This window comes from Agelaius phoeniceus, chromosome 14 (genome assembly GCF_051311805.1).
Source record: "Agelaius phoeniceus isolate bAgePho1 chromosome 14, bAgePho1.hap1, whole genome shotgun sequence".
Classification (NCBI taxonomy): Eukaryota; Metazoa; Chordata; class Aves; order Passeriformes; family Icteridae; genus Agelaius; species Agelaius phoeniceus.
Window position 1 is genome coordinate 13724700 of NC_135278.1, and position 18325 is coordinate 13743024.

General features: G+C 45.6%; 1 protein-coding gene across 2 annotated transcripts in view; it reads right to left on the reverse strand.

The window, feature by feature from the left end:
• The window catches only part of GPC4 (glypican 4), a 67960-nt gene that overhangs the window by 14457 nt on the left and 35178 nt on the right, over nucleotides 1-18325 (reverse strand). For both annotated transcript variants that reach the window (XM_054641433.2, XM_077186005.1), the window contains exon 3: nucleotides 8698-9089. In XM_054641433.2, coding sequence (XP_054497408.2) covers nucleotides 8698-9089 — 392 coding nt within the window. The remainder of the gene's footprint in view (nucleotides 1-8697; nucleotides 9090-18325) is intronic.

Below are 18325 nucleotides of genomic sequence, written 5' to 3' on the forward strand. Positions count from 1 at the left end.
CAGCAGAAGGCTCCCTATTGGGACAGCATGGCTTTAAAGGAGAGCTGGATCAAATACTAAGAGCTTAAGCAACAGAAACCAACTAAATCAGATGATTTATAGTTGGAAAACTGGAAACAGACAAATGTAAAGGTATCATCTGCTATCCAGATGGTGCAGTCCTTGCACAACAAAAAAGTGGCAGGGGGAACTAAATAACATCTCGCACCCAGAGACATGAGCTCTGAAGGACGCTCAAGTTTAGTTGTTTAGTTGTTTCTCTGATAAAAATCCCTTCCTGTGTCACTTAGCAGTAGGTGACAGGACCTCCATGCTAAGTCCAGAGGCTTATCAGTTGCTGGCCATTCTAGCACTGCTAGCCCTCAAAGGAGTGCTCTGCATCCTCCTCAGGAAGAAAAATTAGGAAAATGTTGACAGCATGAACCAGGTGCTAGAGCAGTTTGAAGTGGAATGAGGAGCAGGAGGATTCCCCAACCCCATTGTGGAAAGCTGCAGCTTTCTGAAAGGGATTGCATGGCAGCATGCTGCAAAAAGCCCCCTGCAGATCCATGACCCAGGAGGCCCCTTCCCATCTTAGGTTCCCACCTCGTTCCACGAGCGCCGAGCGGCTGCAGCCCCGCAGCATCCCCCGCTTTGATATTCCATAGGGGTAGATCTTTATGAATCCCAGCAGATGCAGGGGAAACTGAAGCTGCTTTCCTGCATTCCACAGCAGGCAATATGCAATGGTCACTTGGATCAGGTCCTTTGAGCAAAGATACAGGATGATTTTAAAGCAAGCGAGGTTTTGCTTCCTTCCCCACATAGGTTTGAGTCCTGCACAGAGCTGAGCAGAAGGTGATCACAAAGGGGTGATGGAGAAGACAAACCCCAGCCTGCAGTGACTGCCAAACTGAGCCCTGCTAGTGATGGATGTAACCCACAGGGAAGCTGTTAGTGTGCAATACAGTTGCAGGTAAAGAGGAAGACAATGGGCAAATTCATCAGTCTAGAATTGGCATTTCATCGTGTCAAAAAGCAACAGGAAGGCACAATCAGAGATCACTCTAAGACAGAGTTGTGGGGAAGGCTATGAGCAATTACACCTCGTTACAACAGTGATAAATGCTTAACTGCTTGAGTATCACTGCAAGAGAACCTTAACCCCTGGCACAGGGCCTGTACCCAGTGCAGACCAGCTCTGGCTCTGTCAGTGGGGTGTGCCATATGTTGCATTGGCAATTCTTCACAAGCTTTTATGTTGGCCCTGCCACGCCAGGTGCAAGCTCTTAAAACGCCATTGTATGTAACAGTAAACCCAGATATGCTTTGTTCTGGGGTTATGTTTATCTTGGAAAGCAATTCAAGTTCATTCAAATTGTACTCTAGAATGACCCTCAAAACCAAGTAATCTCCTTTCTAATAAAGCAGAGTACCAAAGAAAGCTTTATTTGCTGGAGGGGATTTACTCTGGTAGATTTGAGCCCAGGTAGTAGTAGGTGCAGTGCACATACCCTGTAAAAGCTTCTGATAGAAGTAAATGCACTCCAGTCCCTTCCCTTTTATCTTGTAAAATTTATTTCCTTTCCATGGCGTTGCACACCAGTGCAGCAATCCATCACCCTGTGGTTTCATCATGTAAATTACAATTTGTCCATATCTATACGCTTTGTCAAACGTGAAGATTAAAAGCTGCTAACAGATGTGTTTTGGCACCAATCTTCCTACCAAACTTGCTCCTTAAAAATACAGATTTGCACACAATTCACAAAAATTAAGTGAAAAGCAAACAACTCAGAGCTTAATGCAAACATTTCATATCACATTTGTTGGGGTAACGTCCCAACTTACATTGACTGGTAAAGGTAAAATCATGTTCCTGTAAAAATGACATGCTCCTGGCATAATAAAATCTGTTTTTTCTTGGTACCTTGTCATACCTGTCCCATCTCAGAGTTTCACATGAGGGAAACTGTTACACCCTTAGCCTTTTCCAACTTGCTGGTAATTGCAGCTGGATGCATTCCTCTGGTAGAAACATCACCACTAAAGTACACACCTATGGAGTGCAATGCCTTATTTACAGGCTACCACAAAACCACCAAAACTCAAGATAAACTGATCTGTGCAAGCAGATAAAGTTCAGGGAAGCAACCAGATTCTTTTTCAACTCCTTCCCAAGGCAAAGAATAGCTGAAGAAGGACGACAGAGCTCCAGCCATGGACAGTCCTGCAGGGAGCTCCCACAGCTCAGACAGCCAGGGCTACATTACATTCTCCCATTCTACCCTGAAGTTAACATTAAGAATGTTAATAATAACATTTAAAATCCTGTCAGCTTTAATAACTATTTATAATAACACTGATAACTCAGGCTTTCTTATTTTCTACGCTTACACAACAACAGTTGCCATGCCAGCAGCACAGCTGCCAGAAAACAAAAATCCAAAAATTTGAAAATAAAGGTGATGAAATTACTTTTGTTTTATACTGTGTTTTATTTGCCAAAAGGAAAAAAGAAAAAGAAAGAAGAATGACAGCAATACTGGCTAGAAGACTGAAAAGTCAGTTCCCAGTGACATGGAATGATGATTTCAAAAACACGCTCTGAAGCTGCCTGTGAGATGCTCTAAGGTGACCAGTCATCAAGTGAGTTGTCATCGATTTTGGGACCAACACAACTCTACTTGCATCACTTTTTCCTTCTCTCAGTGTTGTGCAAGAACCCACAAGAACATCATCTTGGCACATGCTGGTCCTGACGATCAGCTCACTGTGAAGCAGAACATCACTTGGGAGGCTCCTGGTTTGCTTCCCCACCCCAAATATTCCAATGAAAGTGTTTTGGAATTAACTACACATTTAGCCAATTTTGCTGGCCTGGTGCTAGAACATTAATAATTTAGACAGCATCTGGTTCAACCACAGATTAAGGCCCCTGAGGTCTTGCATAAGGGAATACATTTAGGAGTGATCTTGGGAACTGCATGACTCTGAGTCTCAACACTTGCTACCCACGGCAGTGTCTGCTGCGGCCTTATCTCGTGCGAGGAAAAGTTCAAGAGTACATTTCTGCTCAGTTCCCTGCTTACAGTGTGCTCCCCCCACTGCAGAAGTGACAGTGCCAAGAGGAAAAGCAGAGCTCCTGAGAGCCACAGCACCAGGCACTCGAGCTGCTGTCTTAACATTCACATGCTTGTCTTCCCCAGCAGCAACCCCCACCCACAAGGGGCATGGGGGACCTCAGGGTGCCAGCCAGGTGAATGCCTCCCCCTCTGAACACTTACACAGCAATGCCAGGCTCTGCATCTCCTGCCAATGGTGGCCTTGGGACAAAAGGGCATCATCTCAAGCTTGCTCTCTGTAGGAACAAGCCTCTCCCTGCCTCAGACACCATGGATTATGAGGAGCATTCCGCTTGCTTTAATGAGGAAAGCAGCAGGGATATTTATCTGGGCATTTACAACCAAAACCATTCTTAATTATCCTTCACATTGTTTTCAAAAATAGCAGCAGAACCACAGTGCAGGGCAGAGAAAGAAAAAGCCAAAACCATGCCAGTGGACTGGAGTACTCCTGCATGACACCATCTATTCCAAATCCAGAGTCCTACCCAGGCACTCCCAGCCCTAAATCTGAGCTGACTGCTGCTCCAGCGTGCTTTGAAGGCCTAGCACAGGCCCTCAGATGGCTGGAACTGAGGCAGATGCAGTCACATTCTTGGCCGGTCTTCTCAGGGTCATCTTTGATGTGGAGAAGTGCTTGGTATTGTTTTCTGCATTGATGTTTGCCCCTGGTATGTGGAAGGAAATGTCCTTGTGCATGGCAGCCCCTTGGTCTGGCCTCAGAGCCTGCAACCTGCTGCCTGGAGAGCACTGTCCCTTTGGAGGTCCCTCTGCTACACACTAAAAGGGCTCCTTAGCTCCTCTGGCTGTTTCTTAGTTACCCACATAGCAGAAGTGCTGCCCTCCTGTCCCTTCCCAATGCATGCAAGCAGCATATTCCATTTCTGTCACTTCCCTGGCAAGGCTGGCTCTTGCCTGAGCAAGATATTGCAGCCTTTGGATATAGGAACATGAAATTCCTTCTGAAAGAGGATTACAGCCACATTCCCCTAAAGTCAAACCAAGGACAAAACTGCACAGAGGGAGGTCAGATCTCTGACTAAACTTTTAGATCCTCAAATGGTAATGACTAGGGGTACAACTTTCACCAAAACCAGATCTTGGTGCCCTACTATTTGTGATGACACAGGCCTTAATTCTTATCCATTCATTGTTTTATTATTTTCATCACTGCTTCTCCTAAGCCAATGGCTGGTCCACATTCACCACCCGTGCCAAAAATGACACAAACCACAGCTGAGTTTGCTCATGCAGACCAGCAGGTCAGCCAATAGCTCAACTTGTGTTCCACAGGTGCCTCATTCAAGATAAGGATAAAAAGCCACTGGGCTCACACTCCAGCTTTGGAGCACCTGTGGGAAGGCAATCACCTGTCCCCCTCTGCAATTCTCTTCATTAAAAGTTTGAAGAAAATTCCCTCCTTGGCTGCTACCATGACACCTCATTAGGGCAGAAATGCCAATAAAGGAAGCTGACCTCCTCCACCCACTGTGACATCTCCTGGTTGCTAATGTCACCAGAGGAGGAACCCTCACATGAAACTGCATTATTTCATACAGCTCCTAACTGTGCTTCCAAACTAAACACCATTTCTTGCATACAACTTTCAAGCTGCTGCCTTTCCCAGGGCTCCCAAGGATAGGCTGGAATACCCTTTGCAGCAGCCCAGATGCTTTATCTCATGTGGCTTTCAACACACAAATGCTTGTTGAGGAGGTGATTTGTGGAGGAGGAGGAGTTCTGCCTCAAATTATAGTACACAAGAGGGAAAGGTGGTAAAAGAATGCCAAAACAACAGTTTATCAGGATAAATTTCCTGGGGGGCTCCAGGCAGACCTCCCCTCCCAGCTCCTCCTGACCCTAGAAAATGCTCTCAGGGAGCCTAGCCCTTGATTCCACTTCTTCCCTCCAAACAAGGACCTGCACCCCATACCTGTAGCTGACCTGTACCCTACAAGCCCCAGTGCACTTTGCCCTCAAAGGTGTCATGACCCTCAACCAGGCTGTGGATTTAATGGCATGCAATTATGGGAACATCTCAGCAGCCTGAGAACTGCCTAGTTGTAAAGCTCTCATCCTTTTTCAGTCACTCATGGCTCTGCCTTGTATATGCTCCTTTTCTCCAGCCCTGGCCAGGGCAGGAAATGTCACTTCTGGCAGCAATTTAACCTGGCTGACTTCAGTGCTTGTCCAGGGCTAAGTAGCAGGAGAGTGATTAGGGGACAGGCAGATTTCCATCTCCTGAAGGCAGGGGCGGGGAGGTCAGGGAGAAAGCACCCAGCACCAGCACAGGACAGACAGAAGCACTGGAGGCCCCCAGCCCCTTGCAGCCAACCTCAGAGGCAGGGCACATCTCTAACAGGCAGAAACAGCATCCTGTACAGATCTGCTGTTCAGAACAGATCTAGAAAATATTCTACTTTTTGGGTCCAAAGAAGGGAATTTGAGAGGTGAAGACTTGAGCGGCAAAACTGCAGGGTTTAGACAGTTTGAAAAAAGTCTGTGCTTTCTCTCTCTTGTGTATTTCAGTACAGTGGTACAGGTTTAGATCCATTCAAGGCTGAATTTAAAGTTATTTTCTAGCATTCTGACTCAGAAATCAAGCATACTTGCAGCTTTTCAATATTCTCTCTTCTTTTGCCCCTTTATTCCCAAACTCACACAAGAACAATATCCTTCTAAATGTAGCTCCCTAGTGAAGATGTAAAAATATCTGGGATCATTAAAAAGCCATCAAGGCCAATGCACTGTACAGGGCTCTTTGCTCTCCTGATAGAATCCCAGGAAAGTACACAGCTGGGCCTTGCAGTAGTTTGTATTTCTCCTCCTGAAGATTTTCAATTAAACATTTTTAACCTACTTGTCACAAAGCACGTTACAAGTAAAACTAATTTGCATTCCTTTGGACATTTTTTCATAAAGAAGAATGAAGATTTATCCCCCAAGTTAATCCCTGGTATAAGCAGTCATTCCACTACAACTCCTGAGTAAAAATAATAAGGAAGAAAAGTCAATGGAGTCATTACATAGAGCTCAGCAAAGCCAGGCTAATCTATATGTAATGTGGGAAGCCCCAAAACACAACCACAGAGCAGCAGGCATAAAAACATCAGCTTTTAAACTCACATCTAGGATTTCCCATTGTGTCTTGCAGAAACACCATGCTAGATTCCCACTGAATGAGATTAAAACACTACAGGAAAGATTATTATTCCTTCTACTGCTGCAGATAAAGCTTAGGTATTCAACTGCAGGGACTTTTGTTACTGCTTGGAAAAGTCAAACTGTGGCAGGATTTCCAGTGCAACTTGTGAAACTGAACTGGAAAGTAGAGCAACTGTGACTGTCCACGGCACGTGAGCTATGTCTGCAGCTGCGTGGGACTCTGGGTAGCTTTCCACACTCAAGCAATTAATTCTAGGGTTGAAGGCAACTCTACACTCAAGGATCTTCAAAAGGGAAAGAGAAATCACAATGCCACCTCGGGTTCACGACTGATTCGTAACAGATGCAGGGACGGCAGCCCTTGTGGTTCCGTGTCAAGTCTGGAGACATTTTGATGAATTCTGAGCAGATGGAGCATAAACACAATCCCTCACCCATGCATGTTTACTGCCCATCAAGTAATTGCACTGTACAGGGGCTTAATGGCCAGACCTCCCACCCAAATATTTCATCCACACTCTACAGCAGTGAAAACTCCATGCCATGACCACAAGAGCTGCCACACAGCCACAAAACAAGGGCCACCAAATCTGAAACCCCAACCAAGAGTCAGCAGGCCTGGCCAGTGGCCTGGCACAGAGACATCAACTTCATCTGCCACCACCCCTCCCTCCCTCCCACCACGACAGCATCCCTGAGCCTGAAAGGTTTTGTGATCCCCTAAGAGTGACCCCACGTGTCACACACAGAGCTCCACACACCCATGCTCAACCAGCAGCACTTTAGTCTACCTTAAGAGTCACCTCTATCAGGTGGGTATCAAGGGGTCCAAGGACCTGTACCTGTCACTGCTAACTTGCAACTCACTCCTGGAGTCCAGGTATTTTAGTTAAGCAACTCCTTCCTTGCTAATATTCTCTGCCCTTCCATACATGTTCTGCCTATTGCCAGTTGTTTGCCTCATTTCTCTTCAAGAAAAATTAACACAGAAGCCAACTTCTTTTTTCCCCTATCCTCAGAGCCAGTATTTTAATATTATTCCCATAAGTCAAAGAAATTTGAATGACTATCTCATTTAAGGATGCTGTTTGTGCTGCCTACAGAACTGCATTCGGCTTCTAATAGTATCTGAACAGCTATTCTTTTTTTTTTCCTGGCACTTGGGGTGATTCAAACTCCTGCCTGCTCTTTCAGCCTCACATTTTATTACTCCATAACCAGGTGAGAGAAAGTAAACGTCTCTCTGCCCAATTAAATGATTACAATAAATCTTCCACAGCCCACAGGAAATGAGCTGAGTTTGTTAAAAGGAAATCACTAATATTTGTTATCTTACATAATCACTTCAAGGGGATTATTGACTGTTCCCTATATGATACAATCCAGACTAAAATTAAAGACAAATCTCATGTCAAAAAAGCAGTCACCCCACTTAAACAACTCCAAAGTGATTTATATGAAGAGGGAGGTAAACATTTAAGTAACCAATACATCACAGCTCTTTTATTCCCCCAAAAAGTGACTTTACAGAAAAACTCTGAAGTCTAACTTGTTCTGCATGTGTGGCACCAAGTACAAGTGGCTTCTGCCTTGTGCAGATGGCTCAAGTTTACTGTTGTCACAAAAGTGCTGTTTGCTCATGTCAACTGCCTCTCCCCATGCCCTGGAGCGAGGAGAAAATCATCAGCTGCTCCATAATAAATGCCTGTAGCATCTCTGACTCACTGTAATTTAAAGGCAATATTAAGAAGACATGACCATTACACAAGCAAACATGGTTATTTCCACTGCAGAAGGCATTTAATTTCCTGCTGTTGTTGTTCCCTAGACAGGAGGAAAGCCTCCACCTGGGGAACTGGGCTGTGGTGCCCTCAGAATGTGACTCTACCACTCAACAGAGATGGGGCTGGGTCCCACCCATGCTCAGCTACCACCACCACCTTTAGGTACAGGACAACAGGGAGAGATGCTGCCCATCATGGCTCCAAGGGACATGGGTGTAGCAGCTCATTTAGAGGGGGTCTCCAGGGGGGCCCCCTAAGCTGTGTGTTCCCTGGTAGCAGCAGGCAGGCAAGGAGATTCCACTCGGCTTCTGAGGGTATTAATTAGATGAGGGTTTTATTGGGGGTCCCACCCCCAGGAGCAGCATGGTTTCTGAGGGAGAAGGGGGAAAGGGGGAGGGAGGGGGAGAGAGGGAGAGCCTAGGGAGAAAAAGGGCCAAGAGAGCCTCTGTGGTGTCCCCCCACAGCTTAACAGGGAGATCGAAAGTGGGCGCAGAATAAGACTTGGGCCAATGGGATTACATATCCATGATACTTCAGGGGAGGATCACAGGCTTGGAATAAACTCCAGGGGTGAGACAGAGCATACCATCTAACTAAAATGTAACACCACACACGGGGACAAACACTCAGGGCAGAGAGCTCACCACAGACACTTTGCTGATGACGTCCCTGGCGACGGCCAGGCCCTGCGCGAAGGTGCGGGCGGCCACGAAGGCGCGCGTCACCTGCAGCTTGAGTTTCCTGGGCACGTCCCCAAAGGGCTTCAGCTGCTCCGTGTACTTGCTGACACACTCCAGGTACTCATCCGTGAAGTGGTACTGGGGGTTCACCAGGCGGAACATGCGCTCCAGCAGCCGCACCCAGAACTCGTTGAGCATCTCCTCCAGGTTGACGTTGCCGCCCACGTAGTAGCGCTTGAGCTCCACGAAGAGGTCCTTGAAGAGCTCCGAGTTCTGCATGTACAGCCGGCCGTACGTCCGCACAAACATGTCGTTCAAAGACTTCTCTGCGTTCTCCAGGAGCTCTTTGAAGAACTCTAGGAAAGAGGGAGAGGGGATACGGTAAACACGGGCAGTGAAAACCCCATGCCCTGACCACAAGAGCTGCCACACAGCCACAAAACAAGGGCCACCAAATCTGAAACCCCAACCAAGAGTCAGCAGGCTTGGCCAGTGGCCTGGCACAGAGACATCACACTTCATCTGCCACCACCCCTCCCTCCCTCCCACCACGACAGCATCCCTGAGCCTGAAAGGTTTTGTGATCCCCTAAGAGTGACCCCACGTGTCACACACAGAGCTCCACACACCCATGCTCAACCAGCAGCACTTTAGTCTACCTTAAGAGTCACCTCTATTAGGTGGGTATCAAGGTGTCCAAGGACCTACACCTGTTGTGTGTTCACACACTCCTACAACTGCTGGTTACCTGGCGGATTAGCACAATGAGACCATCATCAAAGTGAAATGGAAAATTCAAGGACTCCCCCAGAAATCTGCCGTGTCTACACCTCAAAACCATGTCTATATATCAAAATTTTTGATTACTCTTCATAAGCCAATCCCCAAAACTCTCTATAGACTGGAAGACTTTTACAAGTGAAGTATCTCCTGACACAAATATGAATATCATGATTAAGAGTCAGCAAAAAAGACAAAAAAAAGTGCAAAAGTTTCTGATGTTTCCATTTAGGCATCTTAAAAGATGTAATTTCAAAGAACAACATATTGGAAAGAATAAAGGTGTTTTTGTGAAACAGATGTTTTGCACAAATGAGTCCTTCTTTCTAGTTCTTGACAATTCGTTTTCCAAGATTATCATAAACCAGACTCAAAAATGAAAAAACTTTAATATATTTATAAACAAGTTTTAAAAATCTACCTGCAGGTTCTTTCTCCCATCCTGCAAGTTCATCATCTCTCAGGGCAAGGCCTGACCACTTACCCAGTTGGTCCTGATCGCAGAAGGGTCTTCAGATATTTGTGGCAGTGAGAAAACCCCCACAAATATACCAGAATTTGCTTAAAATCTGAGGGCTAAACATTTGCTACAATACCAAGAGATTTTTCAAAATATGAAGTACAGATAGGGTTTGTGATCTTTATCATTTTCTAAAAGCAAATCCCCACTTTGGTTCACTCTCTGGAAGCACTGGACAGCCCAGAGTGGCTGCTGCCATGTCCTGGCAGTGCCACATGTGTCCCCAACACTGATAACAGGTTGACCCAATGCTGATACCACTGCAGAAGCAGTTTAAAGAACACATCCTCCAAGAATTCATCACCACAACCTTGACATGTGGGCCTAAGCACAAACTACCCTGCCACAAAGCCTTTGCCTTGGAGATTTGGCATAGATGAGATTAAAATAAATAAAATAAAATAAATTTTAAAATTAAAAAATAAATAAAATAAAATATTTTAAAATAAAAAATAAAAAATAAAATAATAAAATAAAATATTAAAATTAAAATAAAATAAAATATAGGGGAGGCGTCCAGCAGGCCAAAAGCATTTGGGCCATTTTGGAAGAAAACTCCCTGCTCTATGGCCTTGGGGGCAGCTAAGGAGAGCAAGGCAGGTGCCACAGGGACAAAGTCTCCCATGCCTGTTTGCTCCAGCCCCACAGGGAGCACCAGCACCCTGGGGAGCAGGAGCAGCAGGGTGAGGAAGCAGATTATTTTATGCATGCCACCAGCAATTGAGGATTCTGACCTCTGCTTTTCTGTGACTCATATTCAATAAATATTTTTTAATAAAACATGCCTCTGTGGTTTTCTAAATCCTCAAAGGAGCAATGCTTAGAGCTAGAAGTTGTTATAAGGGGGAGGGGGGGGAATATTTTGGCCCAGTGTGAATTTAAACCTTGTTAAAAGACATTAAAAGTATGCTGAAGTTCAGATTTTCGTCTTCAAAGTGCTCCAGTACAAACAAAGCCTAACACAGAAAACATTTTCTGGAAAAACTGAAACATTCCATGAGTTCCTGATGAACAAAGTCATGGGGTTCAATGCCTGACATGGCTGTATATAATGCAGCCTCTTAGGAGCACAAGAGAAATGATCCAGGGAAGAGGAGATTGATTTCAAACACCCAACACGTCCTCTGTCCAATATCAGCAGGAACCTCCACTTTCGTTCCCATGACTGGCATTTCCTCTCCAGGAAGATTTTTTTCTGTTGAGTTTATACTATAGAGATTAGCTTGGTGTATATTAATTTCTAATTCACTTAATCATTTTGAAGGCTCACTTCCTTCCTTTGCTCAGACCTTTTAGTAACACCAAATAAGTTGTTTATTTAAATATACTTCTGTACCAGGCACAAAACCTGATAGATGCATCAGCAAACTCTTCAAAAATAATTAGATTTTTAAAATTATATTGATGGCAAATCTACTAGATAGCTCCAACCATCAGTCTAAAGAACCCAAAGCAATGTTTTAAGCCAAGAAAGTTATCTTAAGTAATACGTCCATATTACCATAACCAATTTATTCTCCTGACTAAACTCATTTTACTGGTTACACTCCAAAGTGGAAGTTGAATAAACTGTATCCAGGCTTTAGAGCTCTTCATCTCTTAGCAATTTTTCATGTGGGCTAGAACCAGCTATGTTCATTAATTATCATGAAGAAAATCCTGCAATCTAATTAGAAGCAAATACCTGCACACCTGCAGCCTTCCAGCCAGCAGCTTTTCCTTGCCCAAAAGGAAGGTAAATAAAGGAAATTAAAACTTCCTACCACAACCAGGCACTTCCAAAAGCCCAATGCAGCACTGCTGAAGGAGGCAGCATGCATGCACAGCTCTGGCTCAAGCTTCAACCACCATTTTCATGGATGGAAAACTCCCCTTCTCAAGTGCCACTTCCCAGAGAAGAAGGGAAGGAAGAAGGGAAGGCGGGCAGAGGAGACTGTGTCTGCAGCCTGGAGTCAGCACCCACCCTTGCCAGCATATGCCTGTATCCCTGGACATGCCAGACAGGATGCCCTGGTGCCTGTGGCATGGCCACTGGGTGCCACTGCTGGCACCTCCAGGCTCCTGGGGTGGAGGTGGGGTTGGAGGGAGGGCAGGGGTGATGTCAAGCATGGCACTGGGGATGAAGAGACACTCAACACCAGCAAGCAGGGATGGATCCAGCAGTGGGATGTGCATGGCATCTTCCTCCATGCAATGCACAGCACTCCTAACCTGGTCAGCAGCAGCAATTAAATTATATCTAAAGATGCATTTTAGTGTAGCTATTGGCACAGTGGAAGTCTGCATCCTCAGTTTCTATCTCCACATCAAGAAATCAGCTTGGGCGCCACAAGGAACATTAATCTTTTCTGTGTGCAAACTATGGGCATAGATGCCTGCAAGGAAAAGAAAAAAGCCTGAAAGTCCTTTTTATGAGTTAAATGCTAATCTGACTAGTAACTCGCTATATCTAATTAGATACTAATTCTCCCCTTCACAGAAATGAGCTGATTAGCAAACACCAACATAACCCAGCATTAACCTTGCCAGCACAAGAAGAAAAATGGCAGGTTCCTCTCTTACGTCTTGACTGTTTGCTGGGTAAAATAAATGACCACCTTTCATTTGTATTAGAAGTTGACTTGTTCTCAAACAAAGCAAACACACAAAGGCCTCGGTTGCTTATTTTACAGCACTGTAAAAGCACGTTTTACAGCTGTGTTGCAAGCAATCTGTACTCATTAAATTATCACTCTGACAGGCTTCCTGTGAAAAGCTGTCAAATGCAAACATTTTTCACAGACGACAAATCATACTTTGCCAGTGCTCCCTCAGCCACTGCTATCTGCAGGGATGGCAGGCTCTCTCTTCCCTCCAGTTATCTTGTTTAAACTCCCTGGACAAGGGCTGGCCCCTCTTGTCGACAAACAGGCACACACACGGTTGGGAAGGGTTTCACAAACCGACCTGCCAGAGCAGCACGTGGCTCCAAGGTCCCCCTGGCTCTCCTGACTGAGAGCAGAGCCTGCAGAGAGGGCTGGCTTGCACACAGAGGATGAACCACAGACAAGGCCTTTGGGATAACGTGGCACAGCCAGCTCTGGTCCAACCTGACCAAGGAACAAGGTCATGAGCAAGGTTTCAACACACCTCAGCCAAGTCCTGCTGATGCAAAGTCACCTTCTCACTCAAGGTGATGCTCAGGAGGACGAGCTCCAGGCTGAGGGAACCATCACTGTGGGACCAAAGCCACAAAACCTTTCTTAAGGTCAAGAAACAATTTAAAAATTTGTCTGTATTGCAGAATGAATCCTGTGCATGCTACAGGCTTTGATGCTCAAAGGAAGATGACATTTCCAATGCAATTAACTTTAGGAGGCAGAAGAGGCAGTAATCTGCACTCAGGCAATCTATAACTCTGGGTTCTGTTTATTCTTTTAACATTTTTTAATTTCAGAGTAGAATTTCAATGCCCACTACTTGGGGAAAGCCTAGAGATATCAAGAAATGGTAAGAAAGTCAGGATGTGACATATGTGCCATCTCTGCAATGAAAATCCTGGGGAAAAAGTCTCTGCTTTTGAACAAATCCTTCTTTAAAAGAGCACATTGAGAAACATAACCATAGTTACTCGGCAATTTCCTTTTTTGCAGATAATAAGATGCATTACCTCTTTGCAGCTTGAGGGCAGACCAGCCCTGCCAGTAACCCAGTGCAGGAGAGCACTGCATCTCCCCAAGGTGCTTCCACATGACATCAGATTCCACTGCCAGAATAATTCAAAACAATCTTTCTTCCAAATTGCAGATACATGAGCTAATTGAAGAAACACACTCCACCCATTGTGAGACAGACTAAGTCCCACCTCCAGAAAACACATCTACTTCTTTTGACTTTCAGAACCAATATATTTTTGATCTTGAATTCATAGGTGTCACCTGAAAATAGTTTTTTGTTCGTTTTGGTTTTTTTAAAAGTAACAAGGGATGCAGTGTTTTCCTATTCCCTGTGCTAACATTTTCAGATATTTCAAGAGTGGGATTTTCATACAAGAGTGCTTTTGCTGAGGAGAGTCCAGTGCTGCAGGACACAGTCCTACCTAAATCAAAGGCAGCTCCTGGAAATGAGATGAACACATCAAAGGGGCACATTCCCCTTCACCCACAGACAGGTTTGGCACTTCCCTACATGCACTGGCAACAAAGGAAACAGCAGAAAAAACTGCCTGGTCTGAGCTGCCTCCTGCCACCACCTGCCCTGTGTCAGGTCCCCAGCCCTGGTGTCCCCAGGGCTGAATCCAGAGCTGACCACGGCAGGAGTGCAAAGCTGTGCTTTCAATTTCTTTATCTTCAGGAGCAAAACACATTTATTTCAGGGAATTCTTTCACACAGAGAGGCACAGTGCTCCACAGCATCACACTCACTGCTCTTGTAGCCACTGCAAAGAGTGAAATCATCAGTGACCCAGGGCTCAGCACCTAAAACCCCCATGTTTTACAGAACAAAGGAAACCTTAACTGCAGTGCAAAAAAAGGTCAAGTCTTATCCAAGAGTCCAGCAAGGCTGCTGAGCACACGTGCTTGCTACAGACACCCATCTGTTGGCCATGTTCAGGTGTGCTGGGGCCCTTCCAAAGGACACCAGGGCTGCCTTTCTGCTCCCAAAAGCCACCAGACATCCTGCATTTCCCATCCAACAGTTTCCCTTAGTTAAGGGCTGGGTTTTCAATTGGCCTTATTCTGTTTGAGGTTTGCAAATCAACTACACAAACAGATCCCAGGTAGACGTGCAATTACTCAACCACCTTAAAAAACAAATAAAACCAGGTTCAAGCACGCATGTGGAACATGCTGAATTTTTATGGGCACAATTAATTAGTTTCAGATAATTTGCCACCCAGCATTTTGAGCATACTCTTAATATATTGTCCGGATTATGATTAATTAAGGACCTTCTATCTTAGCAAAACCTTTAATTTGCTTGTCTGTATAGACAATTATGCTTTCTAGTGTGTAGAAGAGAACACTGCCACAAAGAGATTAATTATCTTTTCTCCTTAAAAGGTTTACTCATAAAATGTCCACAACAGCAAGATAGATTCCCAGACAAATGCTCCTGCCCAAGCCATGGCCCCGCGGGCTGTGCTGTGGACAGGCTGGCTCTGTCCCTGGGTTTTCCAGAGGTGCAGATGCAAACTCCACCCTGCAGCTGCTCCTACTATCTAAAGCAAAAGTCAAGCCAGACAGATAAATGGAATTTGGGAGAAAAGAGACAAATGTTTCTCAGCTCTCTTCACCTGGAGGCTGAAGCCGTCCACAGCCATGCCACCTAGTCCAAAGGGAGAAAAGCAATTATTTTTTTCTGAATGTGCTTCATTATTTTTAATATGCTTTCACTTCCTTCATTGCATATACAGGATTTGTAATTTCCACCAGGGAAAAACAAATCCTAACTTAACAACCTTTTTCCGGAAGCGTTGAGAAACCGATGAACACATAGTGTTAACACATTTATTGAATATGAACTCAGAAGGGCAGGGCAGATCCACAAGCTGTTTATCTGTCCTGTTTTCAAACATGTGTTAGCACTTATTGACATGGGAAGAACTCTTTCACAGGGCTTGAAAAAGTACAGGCTTAAATCTTGCCAGTGCCACAGCAACAGCCACAATATGTGAATGCTGCAGAGCTGGGAGGAACAACATCTCCCTGAACTTTGCTTGATTAGTGAAAGTCAAGACAACATAAACAACTAGGTCACAGTCTCATAGGTTAAAAAAACCCAAACCCACCAAAAAACAAAATATCTAGAAGTTCTGGTTTCTGGAGCATTGTGGGGCTATTGGAGCCCAGAAGAGCAGAGCAGAAGACAACACAGAGCACTGGGTAGCAGCACCACACTGACACTGAGCTTATTAGAGATTAAGGAGCAATGAAGGAGGAGGACAATGTGGAGATGGCTGTCTGTGATCCAAGAAACAAAGAGCAGCACATTGCATCCTGCTGTACGTACCTGACATCCCATGAACTAGGCAAACAGTGAGAAATGCCCTTGGGTCCTTTCTTAGTCCATCCTGCTCTGCCACATCCATGCAGGATGAGCCCAGACTTCATAGCCTCTCCATTCCTGGTTTCAGGGACTGTCACTGGTTATACACCCCATTTTTGCTCAGCTATGCTGAGTTTTCTCCCCCTGCTTCTATGTTGCCTCCTACCCAGGCAGCAGGTCCATCATTCCCAGCACTTGTATCCCCCTCCTTTCAACAACTCTTCCTCAATGCACCTCCCTGCAGCTGTTTCTTCTTTCTCCATTGTTTGCTCTTCCCTCTACTCCCCCCATGCCTAATTTTCACTGCACCCATTCCTCAATCTCTTCAGCCACACCTGTGATGTCTCAGGTGCTTCAGCCTTTGCCCCACATCCATTTGGTACCAATACACCAAGTTCCCAGCCCAAACTTCACCTGCAAGTGAGCTCCTTCAGGCTGCCTCCCACACGCTCCCAACGCAAAGGAACTTTCTGGGACACTCTCTAAGGTATTTCACAGGTACAGGCTTTCCCAAGCCTCCCCTCCTACTGCTGTCAGAGTGTGAGGAAGGCCTGCACTACTGAACACTGGGGATGTCTTTCTTGTTCCCATTACCTCAGTTACCCTCATCTCATTACACTTGCACAGAGAGCTCTTCCAGCTGGGGCTGCCTCTTATTTGTTCAGCCAGCATCTGAGTGGCTGGACACTAAGACATTACAGTACATTAAACACTAATAAAACAGCTCCAGCCCTGCACCAGTGGGTTATCACACCCCCAAGCCAAACCACCACCACCACCAAAATGGGCATCCAGGGCAGCAGCTACCAGGGCTATGCACATAGGCTTGGTGGCTCCTTTGTGCAGGAAGGAGGAAGAGAGAGTTAATTTTAAACAGATAAACAATAGCTTATTGACTGGTTGACAACAATTAGTAACCAGAGAACACCAGGCACGTTTCCTGTAGCCATGTACAAAGCCAGCTGCCTGCATCTTTGCTTTGGGAAAAAAGCCAAAAGGATAAGAGCAGTTTGCTTGTGACCTTAAGAGCAGAACTGCTTTAACCTGAGATCATATAAGAGTGTTTGATTCCCCCCCAACCTCATATACTATGTCCTTTTGCCCCTTGCTGAAATTTTTGCTTAGTTACAAGATCTAGGATATTATTTTCCTCTCCTAACCAACAAGGCAGGAACCCCCTTCACCTCACCCCATGAGATATCCTACATCTGTGGTAACTTGAACTTGACCTCAGGATCTTTCCAAGCCTCCCAAAAGAGAGGTCTGGTTCTCACCACTGTCAGGCAAGCACCACCCTTCTCAATGAACAAGACTAAAAATCATAGTGGTGTATGTACCTCCTTAAAAACCTCCAGATGGAGAGGAGCCAGTTGAACAAAAACAAAGAATAAACAAACTTCCACCCAAGGCACAGACAGCAGACAATTTGTTTCATTGCTGTTGCACTGAGTGGGAAAGCACAAACAAAAAGCCCACAAGTGGGATTTTCTAAAGGAAGTGTGTTGGTGATTGCTCCCTCCAGCTTCTCCTCAGTGACTCCCCCTCTATCCTTGGGAAGCAGCAATCTGAAACCAAGTCCAAAGGATTTCCTCTCCACAACAGCTTCTTTGAGGTAAATCTTCCCAGCATTTTCTGCCCTGGTTGGTGTGAGGTTTGGTGCCATCCATTTCTGGGGAGGGCAGAACAAGGCTGCACCTTCACCTCAATGTGAGGGAGTGCAAAGACTAAACCACTCTCTTGTTTGTGCCCTAACGATGCCATGGTCATCAGTGCACTCACCTGAAGGTGGGTGGCCCTGGGAGAGCTCTCCCACCACACAGGTTTGTTCAGAAGCTCAAACTCCATGCAGCTCTGGCACAGCAGAGGTCCAGCACTCCATGCTCCAGCTGTGCCAACACACCTGGAGCTGCCTCCTGCAGACATGAACGTGCTGCAGCCAGTACTGACCCCATGGGCCTGGGTGCCACAGACATGGGGGGACCCTGCCAAAGGAGCAGGATGAGGGCCCAGGTCTCTGCTCTCACAGGCAGTTTCCAGTAAAAGAGTTAATCTGAGATGAAGGTCCCCAAAGGGCAGTTATTTTGGTGAGGCAGAGCACCACGATGGGCTGCCAAATTCTAACTATAGGAGCAGCAGGCTGGGCACCTGTGGGGCTCATCTTTCACTGTTTGTCTCCACACTGCCTGAAGCAGCAGAAAGAAGACAACCAAAAGCTTTCTCTTGTCCCCTCTATGTCCTTCCAAGTTATTCATACATCCCAGCTAT